Source organism: Megascapheus bottae, chromosome 7 (genome assembly GCF_031878675.1).
Source record: "Megascapheus bottae isolate mThoBot1 chromosome 7, mThoBot2.hap1, whole genome shotgun sequence".
Lineage (NCBI taxonomy): Eukaryota > Metazoa > Chordata > Mammalia > Rodentia > Geomyidae > Megascapheus > Megascapheus bottae.
In genome coordinates this window covers 36387953-36402114 of record NC_143515.1, presented here as the reverse complement: position 1 = coordinate 36402114, position 14162 = coordinate 36387953, and the positions used below count along the sequence as shown (strand labels likewise).

Sequence of the window (14162 nt, the reverse complement as noted above, 5' to 3'; positions counted from 1 at the left end):
CATTTACCTCACAGGAAATGAGAGGGCCAGGAAATCAGGGGGCATGATATCTAGCCAGCACCTCTACTACTTGTTGCTGCATCATCACGAGGTAGAGGTCATCACATGATAAGATAGAACAAGTGTGTCAGAGACAGACCACTTTTACAATGAGAGCACTTAGATCTGTGTGAATGGGCTATAGTATACCATTTTTACCCCCAAAATTGAGAACAGTATTCCCAGCAGTATGGGCTGGGAAATTATCAGACACCTGGCAAGACTTCAGTTCCATTTAAGGAAAATTCATGAACAACATTCTGCTTACCATTGTGCTTCCTCAGTGACTTGCACACATGTGGCTAGAACTATTCCTTAAACTGAGTGCAGTTCAGATTGAGTCCCAATACAAATGTAGCAAGTACTCTTAAGAAACAATGCAAAAGCAGACTCCCACTCTCTAATAAGAGCACTTAGAAGCTCAAGAGAACTTAGCATTTCATGAGGCCTTTCTCTACTACTGCTGTCCGGAGTGTCGCTGGATATGCTGTGAAGTGGAAATGTCAAAGATAGGGTGGAGTGTCAAAAGGGAGACTTTATTCCAAAGAAAAAATAAACTGCCAATAATTATTGTGAAAATAATTTTTCCATTTTATTCAACAAGATGACTCTGAATGTACACCTTTTGTTTATGAACACAGTGTAAAATAGTTATTCCCATCTTCATTTTAGTCGAATCACTAAATTTGGACATGACTAATTCTCTTGTTGTATGCAAGAATGTGATCGCACTTCAGCAGATTTGGTGTGCGTGAACACATACTGATATTCCACATGCATAGAAGCCTCTTCTGTGGGGCCTGGGCATCTGTCTCCCATTATAATCAGGCCAAGCTCTCACAAAAACAACAACAAACAGTGCTTACATGTGATGGAAACATGCAGGTCACAACAAACAGTATTCCTTCATGGAGTTATTAATTTATGAATACATTTTCACATGCAGAAATATCCCTCCCCTATGTACGAAGCCATCTACTTTCCTTCCACTTAATATGTGAACTCAGGTGTCTGTTTGAGAACAAGGAAGTACATCTGTACACATGAGCTCACAGAATTGCAAAGTATGACCCATAGTGTCTCTGAGAAAGAACTATAGCCCTTTTTAAAAAAGATAATATCCCTTTTGTATTGTGTATAAATGACAAATACTTCTGTTAAAACATAACCTTCACGTGAACATGTGTTTTACACAAACATATCTCTTACTCAAAGAATACACATTAGGACGAATATTAAAGCACTTACTAACATTCTGAAATCTTTTTGCAAAAGAATTGACCTTTGAAGCTGTCCATTTGATAAATCAATAAATTAATATTTTGACATTTATAGAGTATTATCCAATCAAGCCTTTGAATTAATGGATCAATAAAGACAATGAAAACATCGAGAGAAGAGAAACCTTCTTTTATATATATATATATATATATATATATATAAAACTGTCATTTCTGTTCACTGAGCAGCAATTATATTCTCTCAGTCAGACAATATTTACCTCACATGATAAAATGACAGTATCAACTTGTGGAATGACATGATATGGCATGGCATGGCATAACATGACACTTATTGATTAAATATTTTATGGAGCATCTATACTTTGATGAAAACTGTAATATTTACCAGAATGGCTCACAGCATACCTATATGAAACAAATGCATAATGTTTAAGGCAAAACTTCTCAGAATAATAATTAGATGCAAAAGATGCAAAAGAAATGAAAACACAAGCTACCTGATACTCTGAGTCGGGTGCTAGTTGAAATGCATAGAAGATTCTTCTATCCTAGAGTGACTCACAAACATAAAAATAAAATATTTCATATTCTACACTATATTACAAAAATAAATATATCAATCAATAAATAGTAGGAAGCCTAGAAACTTTTACATGACGGCTTTGTTTGTGGGCTGCCTCTGCTACAGTTTTCCTCAGGCGTCATTAGCTTTATCAACGTCAGTGTTGATAACTCAGCTATAAAATGATAAAGAAAGAAAAGACTAACTAGTATGGGCCAGAGTGAGAGCTGCATGACCAAGAAATAATTAGGAAGCTCTCCTTTCCTAAGACACCATCACTATCTACATATTGAGGAACAGTGCTTCTATCATTGTTGGTATGATTTGCTTTGTGATGAGAAGAGAACACACAATCATAATACTTCAGCCCGCAATACTTCAATAACTAATCTGTATTTTTCTGTGCCCATTCCTAAAGAGCAACCTCATAGAAATGCACGCTAATATCTGGAGTAGGATGAACAGAAACACATCTGAGATAGGCACAACCTACTTACAGACAGTCAGGATGGCCAGCTCACTTCTGTAACAGTGATTACAGGTATTCAGGACACCTGTTTTCCAGCAGCCTGGCAGAACCAGATGTGGCACAGTGAGGAACTCGGGCTGGCTTCTCCAGCATCAGCATTCATGTCAAGAGCACTGTTAGGTTTTCAGGAAGTTTGCAAGCCAAATTCCCATCCCATCAGTACCTTGAAGTGGGCCATGGTAGGACCGTGTAAAAATGTACAAAGCAGAGCTTTTTTCCACACAGGATTGAAGGTTATAAAGCATTTATGAGCACACCATTATCTTATAAATATATTAGACATAAAATAAATAAGAGTTACCAGAAATGATTCTGTTTAGCTGAGATTTTTACTGTATGACTATTTCAGTGTCCTTTTGAAAGGGTAAGTACCGTGGAATCTATGGATATACAGGGTGTACCATGAAGTTTAAAGGATGTACCATCTTCCACTAAGAGCTGCCAGTGTTTCTAGCTATGTGTGTATCCAGCCACATCCTCGATTATGAAGGTTATCCTAGAAATAAAAGGATTTGGAGTTGCGTCACCATCTCTGGTTGTCACTCAGTGTGTTCCCTCTGATGAATGAACTATCACTCTTCCAGGATAATGGATTTCCCAAGACTTGCCTTTTGGGCACCAGTGTATGTATAGAGCTGAGGTTCAAATTCAGTTCAAGAGTTTTCCTTGCCTCTGTTGTAGAGCAGCATAAGCTTCTAACCCCATGAGTTTCATGAAAAAAGCAAGGAAGGTTTACTTTTATGGGAGGAGTACAAGACTTCATAAACAAACATTCAGCGGGTCAGGAGTGAGGGGCAACATATTAGAAACCACATTCCTGATTCTAGTGTGAGTCGTCCCTATTGCCTGACTGGACTCACCCCGATGAATGAGACCTGTCCTGCTCTGGTTGCTCCTACAGAGCCTGTGATCCCGACTGGGGGCACTGAAATTGCAGCTATGCTCCATGTCTTTCTCACCTTCGTGGCCAGGTAGACCATTCCTGTAAGGGATTCTTCCTAGACCCTCAGCTTTGGTGAATTCCAAATACAAAATCATAGAACAGGAAAACTGGAATTGCTGTAGTGTTCTTTTTACCACAAAACACATTCAATTTCAAATTTCAAGCTTAACCTTTAAGTCATTTGTTTGCAAAATTTTCCTTAATTCATTCATTTTTAAAAAGTGTTTATTTAGACTCGGATCTTCCTTTCCTTACACTTAAGTATTCATGAGAAATCCCTGTCATAAAGGATCATAGTATAATAAAATCTAATTAAACAATGGTGACAGTGAAAAAAAACCAATGAGATTAGCAACTATCCTGAGTAGAAGTGCTTTTAGAGTCCCCTTCCAGCCCACAGCATGGAACATAGATTCAGGGATCCCCGGAAAATGGAGAAATATGTGAGTCATGAGAATAAAGGAGCCCAGAGGAAGGAAGGTGATAGAAAAGAGTGAAAAACAAAAGTAAAGAAGCAAGGAAAATATTATGAAGTGAAGAAAAAGATGTTAACAGGTCCCTTCTGATTTTCCTCCTCTTGGTCTTTGATTGCTTTGTTTCTCCAAAAGATGGAATTCTTTCATTAGAATTGCTTATTATTTTATAAATACAGCTGATGATAGCATCTGTATTCTTCCTCCATTATCCCTCTTCACTCTGTCCTCTACAGAAAAGAAGGCCAACAAATGGCCTTGCTTTCTATTACCTGAGCGGCAAAGCTCATCCTGCGATCCCTTTTGGCTTCCTTTCCTCATCATCCCCTGCCTTCTACAACACATTGTTCTCTTGGGCTCACTGCAGTTGACCCTCTAGGACCACCCCTTTTCAAAACTGGTTTCTATGACAATCCCTTCCATTCATTCTCCTTTCTAGACCTGCTGCTCTAAGCCACTGTAGAAATGCAAATGTGAAAATGTCCAGAGACTTTGGGAAATGTAATAGCAGAACACTCAAGTTCTCAAATGTAATCCTAGAACTCTTAAATTCCTAATGCAGATTTTCTTGACTTAAACCCTGCTTGAAGAGGAGTTGGCTGAACACATGCCATTGGCTTTAAATATATTCACATTTCAGTGAGCCTTGCATGTACTCGAGTATAATCTGCCTTTGCTGAACCTAAAGATGCTTATCAGTTCAGGTATGTACATATATACATATGTGAATTGGTGTGTCTAGATAGCATATTTTTTGCTGAGGGGCTGCTGTTTTCAAATTGTCATGGAAAATAAGTAGTGTGGACCTGCCATTTGCTGTTAAATGTAGCATTGTCGGGAAATGCAAGGCCAAAAAGAGAAACCAGACTGGAAGAGACTAGATTAGATAGCTAAAAATGTTCTTCCTACCACAAACTCACCTGTCCATTTCCCTAAGGTAAAAAGCAGCCTCTATCATCTGTACACCCTCATTAAATACTCTTATTAAATAAACACAAAATATACACATTTACAGTTATTAAATAAATCACAGGATCCCTCTCCTATCTACAACCACATTCAGAGACAGCCATGCCTTCGTATTTGAACTTGTAGGTGACAACACCTTTGTCTAAATAGAGGATGGAGATGGGCTCGAGCTTTGTGGGTACACAGCAAGCTTTGGAAGCTTTCTGGGAATTCTTGAGATGAACTAAGGCCTGGATGATTGCGTGCTTTGTGGGTGTGAGATGCTCTGCTAGGGGATAATTACAAACACCGCGGCATTCGTAGGCTTCATATCCAGGAGGTGCAATGATCCAGGAGTCCCAGCCAATCTCCTTGAAGTCGATGTAGAGTGGGGTCTTCTTGCAGTAGTTTCCTTTGGCATTCCTTCGGATTCGGGCGGTGGAGTCATAGATGATGTTTGACCTCATCTGCAGCAAAGCCTCTTCCCCAGGTTCTCTGGAAAAGCCATCCACATCCAAGTTGTCCATCTCCAGAAGTTGCTCGTGGGTGATCATTTCGTTCATTTCTTCTTTTCTCTCCTTGTCACTACTTTGGTCATCTGAGAACACAACAAGTAAGGGGTCATGCTTATTCTGAGCACTGGTGTCTATTTCCAGCTGTCCTCTCCCGGCATCTTCCAGTTGGTCTTGAGTGCCCTCAAGGTGCACCTCCAGCTGATGAGTGGAAGAGCCCGACTTCTGCCAGCGTCTGACAGCATCAGTGATGTCAAATGTCTCCCACTCACTGTTGAGTTCGTAGACCTCCCCCGACACCAAGACCAGCATGCTCCTCTCATCAGCGGAGCCCCTTTCGCTCTGCAGCACTTCATAGATGGTAATTTTTCGTTCCACTCCTTCATACATCAGGCGATCTCTCTGCACCAGTGTGTACAGTCTTAGTTCTGCCATGATGACCTCTTCATGGTGAGGGATGGACACGTTGAAGAGGAGAGGGTATCTTCTGAGCCCCTTAATACTGGCTGGTTGAGAAAACAGATCTGAAATAAAAGAAAGATGTACACACACAAAAAAAATCAGCCTTGCAGAGTGTGTCAAGAGGGCCTATCCATGCAGGCAGCTTGGCAGTGGATAAGGAGAGAGGATCCAGGAAGGAAAACAAAAGGTAAGCATTCCATGACACAAAAATATGCCAAAAAACTGATATTAGAATAGCAAACTGTATTATGATCGCAAAACTAACATGGAAAAATGAATGTCAAGAGGTTAGAAGAAGAAAAAAAGAGAATCTGGTCAGCCTTAACTGAATATGTTACCTGAGAACTGAATAGAGATTGGAAGAGGAGCTAACTAGTAAAGGGTTATCCAGTGGACACACAGGGATTGTTTTTATCTTGCAGTTTTTCATGGGCAAGAAATTCACAGCTTTTCATGTTGTTTTTGTAATAGTTGGAGACTGCCCACCCTACCCCCAGTTGGTTAGATTCTGGACATTCTGAAAGACCTTAATTTAGATGAAGATTTGGCAAACCATTGGCTCCTAGCTAAATAAGGCCTGCCACTTGATTCAGAAAATAAAGTTTTTTGGACTCTAGTCAAAGCCTTGCATTTTTTACCTTTACACTACAATAGAAGAGTTAACCAATTGAACACACTGGCTACCAAGCCTAACATAGTCACTGTCTGGTCCTTTACGGAGAAAATTGGATGACCTTGGATTTGTACCACAAAGGTCAAATAACAACAACCCAAAACACACGGAAGCTAATCTGGAAGATAGAGTTATGTTTTAGTTTTGTACATTTGGCATGTTACATGGATTTGATACATGGAAATCTCAAAAAATTACATATAGCAACTTAGTAAAAGTCCTTTAGACTTAGAGGCACACCTATAAATATGATTATACTGAATTGTTATCTGATAATTGTACACTGAGCCCAAAGTTCCTGAGTGCTTGCTTTACTTTAGCAAGTATATTTTGCCAGTCCTGGGCTTGAACTCATGGCCTGAGCACTGTCCTTGGATTTTCTCAAGGCTAGAGCTCTACCACTTGAGCCTCACCACCATTTCTGGCTTTTTATATGTATGTGGTACCAAAGAATCGAACCCACGTCTTTGTGCATGCTAGGCAAGCACTCTACCACTAGGTCAAACTCCCGGCCCCTTAGCAAGTATTTTTTGAGGATATCAAAGACACTCAGGATCACCCATGGAAGCACTGTCTATGATCTTTACAACATTTCTCCATGGCCATCTAAGTTCTGATTGCAGTGGTATATCTGTTCCAGCCTATGTTCTATTAGTATTTCCTTTAACTGATTTTTTAAGCAAACAGAGTAAATTCAAAAACAAAAGGATAAAACTATATAATGATTTTTCATAACTTTTTCTAAGGACAATTTAAATCACGTTGCACACTGACAATAAGAAATCTTGACCTATGGGCTGAATTTAAATTTATTGGCCTGGCTCTCAGGATCAACTATAATCAGATATGACTTAACCTCTTGATACAGCCACAGCTCCCATTCAGACTTTACAAAACAAATAACATTTCAATTGCTCAGTTAATGTTTGTTGGCCTGCAAAATGAATTTGCAAACCCTCCTTTGAAGATTAATACCTTCATCTTTTGCAAAAATATGACTCAGACTCCCTGCTGTGTGTATGAAGCCTTCAACAGAGACAGAACTTCAAAACAATTGACTAGTTGGTGAGTCCGCCTTCCAGGTCAATTGATGTATTTATTATTTATCATTAGCATTTTGGGTAAAAACAGAAGCAGTTTGGAAATTGTCCATCCAGTCTAAGAATAGAGGACACAAGTTCCTTTGGATAAGGAACAGGATTAGACCCCAAAATAAGAGAGTAGCTGGGTGCTAGTGGCTCAGACCTCTAATTCTAGTTATTCAGGAGCCTGAGATTTGAGAGTTAAAGTTCAAAGTCAGTTCAGGCAGGGAAAGCCATGACATTCACATCTGCATTTAACCACCAGAAAACCAAAAATGGAGTAGTGGCTCAAGCAGTAGAACACTACCCTCAGAGCAAGAAAGCTCAGAGATGGTACCCAGGCCCTGAATTCAAGCCCTAGGTCTCCCTCCCACTCCCAAACACACAAAGGAGGGTAGGCTGACTGCCCCCTCAATGAGAAAAGTGTTCACTGCTATGGAAGAAAGATTACAAAGGCAAACAAAGAACTATTTGGTAGAAATGAATACATTCCTTATTTTGAGTTGGTGGATGATTTCAATAGGTGCTTGTATATGTTAGAATTTATCAAATCATACACTTCCAATGCATACAGATTTCTCTTCATTAATCAGACATCAATATAGCTGTTAAAAAATAAATTGTTCAAGGCTATCCCACATTGCATAGTAAGTTCCAGGATACCCTGGCTACATATCCAGATCCCATCTCAAAAGCAAGCAAAATGAACTCATTACAAAAACTCTCTGCAAAGGTAGGCACTGTGCACTCTATACAAATTTCACATACTAGATGTTTTGCAAGTGTCTTTTGTGGTTCTTACAATGACCCCATGTTGCATGTATTGATACTCTGCTCATTTTGTATCAAAAGAAATCCTGGTAACAAAACAAACAACAACAACAACAAAACAACCCTGAGTTTCCAGATGATACTGGAAGGGTGAAGTGAAACTAAGGATTGAAAGTCTCCTTTTCCCACCTTGGATAAGGCCCTTGTTTCCTCAGATGGAATAAAACATTTCAAGTCTTTTTAGTCTTTATCTCCTGGGGGAGCTGCACTGAGCAGACTCAAAGTGTCAGAAGAAAGATAGCAGCTGCCAGGATGAGACTAGTGTGAGGACACATGTCCTGGAGCCGTCGTTTCCTCCCACCAACTTGGAGAGGTGCAAGGACTGTGTTCCCGGGAAGCCTGATCCTGACCATAGATCTCCAGTGATAGAAAGCTCGGCCAATTCCATAACCCGACCTTCACAGGAGAAAAGAGAATGAATAGTCCAAACCTGAGCTAGGCAGGTAGGGCTTACCAGCATGAGGGAGGCTTCCTGCAGGAGATTCTCTTCGACTCAGTCTTACCTCCAAAAGATATCTGTAATCTCAGCTTGCCTTCTTCCATTAGAAATAGACTACTAAATATAAATTTGAGTGGGACAATTGTTAAATTCGAAAGAAAATAATGTCTTGAGGCTTGGAAAATACCTACTGCCTAGAATATTAAAGGACATGGCAATCATCAGTTTCTTCAGCACTTCCTAGTAAAATTTCTTCTTATTGGAATCCTCTTACAAGTCATTCAGTGTGTTACAGAGATATCGTTTCTCCCATGTTTCAGATGGGGAAATGGAGGCTCAAAATAACTTATTCTAACTATCCTAACTTTCCAAGTCAACCAGCTCTCAGAATCTCAAGTCCTGACCTGTTTCTTTACCAATGCCTTTCTGCTTTCAGTGAGAGCTAGCCAATATTGGTCTAAACCTCTTTTATATCTGGTTAAGGCATAAAAGGTAAATGCTTTGTAAAATAGTTTATTTGAACCCATAGCTTCTACCACAGATACTAGAAAATTATTTCCTACTAGTTCCACATTAAACAAACTGTTAACTTGCTAGCTTGTTAGGTCCACTTACTGAATTGAAAACTCATGCAATTTTCTTCCTAACAGCATAGAAACAATCATCTGAAGCATTGGTTGTATTGTATATGTTTCTGAAAAAGTACACACAGCATTCTGACTATCTACCTGATGCATCAAAGATATGTAACCTTTAGAGGAATTTCTAAAATGTAAGTTTACATTTCATCTGAACATTTCTGAAACAAAATCACAAGTTGGAAACTCACTCTCTAGTCAAAAACAAAGATCTCTCGATTCTCTCTTTCTAAATTGTATTGACCATTTTCGTTCTAAGTAGAAGCAGATGGATTTTTGAACTCAATTAATGGAAACCACAGACCTGGAAAATAGAAGACTAACATTTTTTTCTTTTATTTCCAGATTAAGCATTTTTAAAGATTCAATGATGTCATGATTAATAGCTATTTTGTGGCTTTGTATTAAAAATGTTTTAGGAAGTTTTAGGGGTTTTGAAGCATCCATATAAATCTTTTAGAATGAGATATTCATTGTTTCTGCGTCTGTGTCCACATATCCTCATGGGGATATATCCATTGTATCATCTTCAGGTGTAAATTTGCTTATTGTTCCATGGGAAAAAACCTAAGCGAGAGGTATCAGAAAAATGACAAGCTTACCTTCATTCTTGAAGCTCCTGATAATGTTGGCAGAGGGAATGGAGGTCCTGTCTGTGGTGAATTTGTTATAGAGTTCCAACATGTATTCTGGTGGATCAACCTTGGCGGAATCCTGCATGGGAATGTCAGACAGATTCAGTGTCTTGAGAAACTCATCTTTCATGCTCTGTAGGAGTGTATTAAAGTCAACACCATCTTGCTCTGAGAAGACATCTTCAAAGAGGGGCATATCTTCTTCTAGGGGTGACTGCTCAAGGCCCATAATGGGACTACCAGAAACCGAGTGAATCACCAGGCATAAGACAGCACTCAGCTGCAGGACTAGAGAACCCATGACTCTGCTCAAGTCTCCAGGCCAACCCAGGAAGGTTTAGCTCTCCTGGCCTCTAAGTGGCAGTTTTATCTTGCAGAGCATAAATGTCTCGTGTCACTGGAGACAAGTTTGGAAACTCTTCCTCCCTTTCCCCCTCCCCCTGCCATCTTCCTCTCCAATCCCTACCTCTCCCCCCACCCCTCTGCAAGTCAGGTTACAGTAATTGGATAACAAAATCCCTTATAGGGGCCTAGCCTTTCCTATCTCCCTAGTATAAACTTGTTCACCAGATTTTGTTTTTATCTCACAATCCCTTTTTCTCCTAATGAGCATTTTGTAAACATTTCCACATTCTGACACTGGTTGAGAGATAGGACAATTTTCTCCTTGTGAAGCCTCTCTTCTTCCTTTCAATTCATTTCCTTTTGGCAGATATGCCAAAATTCTGCTTTTATGGGCTTCAGTGTCACACATGGACACAGTAGACACCCAGAAATGAATATAATATGCATTCGTGGTGACATATGCCAATTCAAGCCATGGGGTTTACATCCTCCAATAAGCACTTCTGAATAGCCAATGTTTTTCAGATAAATAGATACAACTAAATTTATACAATTTTTGATGCATTCGCTTTTAGAACCAAGAAATTATGAGATTCACAGCCAACAGCCTCTGTCCTCCATATCTGATCAGGCTAATATGGCATTTTGAAGATAAAGTGCTTAGGTATATGGCAACTAAAGTTTATTAGATGCTTTCTACAAACAGTCATTATGTGGAATATTCCATATAAGTACTCTAATGTCCCTCTAATAATGCTACTTCTATTTCAATCAGATACTTAGGCGATGGAGTTTCAGTTATGTGCAAGTGATAGAACAACAGGTTGAACCCAAGTGAACTGACTCTTAAGAAAATAAGATAGTCCTGCTGGTAAATCATTATTCCCTTGTACAAAGACACAAGTAATAGTGTCAGGAGGCTCATGTCTCCCACAGCCACCCTGCATTTTGAAGGAACCGTAAGGAAGCAGGTAGAACTTTGCAGCTGGCTGTAAACCTCAGGTGCTTTGCTTGTGCCCTCATGTATAGACCAAAATTTCTGCCAAATTCATCTCACAACTAAATCAGATTGCTCATCAAAAACTTCTATCAACAATGCTACTAGGCGTGTGAGAAAAGCAAAATGCCTTGGCCTTGGAAAAGTCTGGTAGAACTGATTAGCTAGTGTACGGAAGACAAAGTAGTCTCATCACACTGGTGGCAGTAACAGTGCAGAGCCACCCTGGGGACCTGGGGACAAGTGTGTAGGATGACTTTGCTGCTAGAATAGTGACATTGGGGCCCCTTCGGTCCTGATCAGTACGCTGCCTGTTCACCACCCAGGCAACTTCATGCTGTATCCTCAGGACTACATCGGGATATTTGGCACACTGGAATAGTGCGTCATCTCAAAGGAACATTTTCTTACAGTTACACTAAACAGTTATAAAAGCTCTACTTCTCACCAGGGTTCCCAAGATTCTTAGACACCTTCTGTTTCTTTTTCCTAATGTGTAAAATTCTATCAGTTGCTATGGAACTATATGTTATTTAACCACATTTTCACTGTGCATTTGACTCATAGCTAGTGATGATTCAATGACCTATGCTGATGAAAACTCCTGCTTCTGTCATAAAAAGTCAATCGCAGGTATAAAATAGACAATACCCAAACAGGCCCATTCGTGAGTAGAAAGGCCATAACATGATGTATGGGTGATACATTTTAATGTGCAATTTCTGACAATTAGGCCCCTGTATCAGGTCCTGATCAGAACAAGCACTCGTTCATCTTCATATGCAGAGATGTTAGTGCACACTCCAAAACTCTGAATGGCAGGCATGTGCATGAGCTGCCACAGGGCAAGAGAGCAAGCGCCAGTACGTACGCCCCACCCTTCCCTGCACCTGCGTCAAAGGTCAGGAGGAGAGACATGCATCTTGTGTTGCAGAATTCTAGTTCTTCACATTTTTGAGCAGACTGGAACATGTAATGGAGATGTCACTGACATCCTTGTTCCTGTCAGAGGAACCTCAGACAAATATGTGGATCACTTCATCGAAATGTTTAAGATTTTTAGTTGATTAAAAGATACAATAGAAAAGTGATGCTAGCCCCATCTTACTACCTAGAATATCTTCAAGTGTTTGGACAAGGTTCTTTTTTTGCTAGTCCTGGGGTTGAACTCAGAGCCTGAGCACTGTCTTTGGGCTTTCTCAAGGACAGAGCTCTACTACTTAAGCCACAGCACCACTTCCGGCTTTTTTCTATGTATGTAGTGCTGAGGAATTGAACCTCGGTCTTTGTGCATGCTAGGCGAGAACTCTACCCCTAGGCCAAGCTCCCGGCCCCTGGCCAAGGTTCTTAAACTCCACATATGTGCTGGGATGGATGAAGCAGAAAGCTGAGCTTTGTGTGTGTAGGAAGGAGACGTAAGCATCCTTCCCCTTCTGGGCCTAGGATACCACACCATTTTCCCATGCTTTTCTCTAAAAGGCTTTTCCTACTGACTCCCATTTGATGCTAAAATGTCCCAGTATCTTCACATTCTTGTCCTTATCTTGATTCTAGATACAATATATTCTGCTGTTTTGCTGCTGAGCTGCTTCTGAATGGTTTGCATGTGGAAGGTGCAATTCTTCTCTATTGTAAACATGTTTTAATAATTTTAATTTTAGAACATTATTCCAGATACAATGTAATACATTTATTATACGCCTGTCAGCAAGAAGTCCCACAAACTTCAAAAATAGTTCTAAACAGCTGTTTTTGTGTAGGTAATGGATTTATTAAAAAGCACTTGACGGGATATTATAGGTATTTTCACATGGGAACACTAGGTATGCATCATGAAAAGTGGGTTCATGATCTGTGGAGTCCAAGATGGCATACGATTACCACTGAATACAAAATGACTGATGCTGAACACCTTAGCTCGGTATGAGATGCAGCTTTTAAAACTATCAGTTCTGTACAGGAGTGTGGCCTAGTGGTACAGTGTTTGTTTAGCATGCATGAAGCCCTGGCTTCAATTCCTTGGTACCACATACACAGAAAAAGCTGAAAGTGGTGCTGTGACTCAAGTGGTAGAGGGCTAGCCTTGAGAAAGCTCAAGGATAGTTCCCAGGCTCTGAGTTCAAGCCCTAGGACTGGCAAAAAAATAAATAAGTAAATAAAATCATCAATGCTATCCAAAAGGAGAAGAGATTAGTTCATCCTGTCATAAACTCAGTCACTAAGTGTTTACAATAGAATGCCACTGCTACATGGGTGGGTGAAAAAGGACTTCTTAGTTGGATTGAACTATGATCTCAAACTTTCTCCTACTTCTAAGAGATATACATACATAACTCTTAGTGCAGAATATAGTCAAGGATGATTGAGATGGTTAATTGCAAAGCCAACTTAATTAATTCTAATGTATATCTTCAAGTAATTAGTAACTACTATACAAGACAGTACAAGGATTATATCTAATATGAATAAATATAGGAAATGGACTGTTAGTAATAAAAAAAGACTAGTCACTACACAGTATAGTACTGTGTTTTCCCAGTGGATTTTCTAATTGTTATTTCAAGTAAGAGTACTGGTTATTATACATCCCTATCAGCACTTATGTTGGTTGACTTTGGGGACTGTGGTTGTCCTGGGAAGTTTCCTCTACTACCTCTCTCCCCCATTTCCTCCTATGACTTTCAACAGCACATGTAGACAGACTCTGGACCAAAAAGACGATTTAACTTGGCCCACGCACTCTATATTAAGCTTTCTGACTCTGATAAATCCCAGTAGTCAGGAGAATAAAAAGGCTGAAGGATAGTACA

The 14162-nt window shown here is 39.8% G+C and overlaps 1 protein-coding gene across 1 annotated transcript; it reads right to left on the bottom strand.

The window, feature by feature from the left end:
- Positions 1 to 3999: 3999 nt before the first annotated feature.
- On the bottom strand, positions 4000 to 10311 carry Bmp10 (bone morphogenetic protein 10). The gene is made up of 2 exons (XM_090336140.1): positions 9978 to 10311; positions 4000 to 5774 (listed from the first exon to the last, which is right to left on the bottom strand). Exons 1-2 carry the CDS (start codon positions 10309 to 10311, stop codon positions 4834 to 4836), a joined length of 1275 nt encoding a protein of 424 aa, XP_090192266.1. The 3' UTR covers positions 4000 to 4833.
- Between the last annotated feature and the right edge of the window lie 3851 nt (positions 10312 to 14162).

What these genes read in the sequence shown, in the direction of transcription:
- Bmp10 (XM_090336140.1), bottom strand. Translation starts at nt 10,311, where the DNA reads ATGGGTTCTCTAGTCCTGCAGCTGAGTGCTGTCTTATGCCTGGTGATT. An exon ending in CAGGAGCTTCAAGAATGAAG is followed by an intron (nt 5,775 to 9,977) that starts GTAAGCTTGTCA and finishes CTTTTATTTCAG; the next exon opens with ATCTGTTTTCTCAACCAGCC.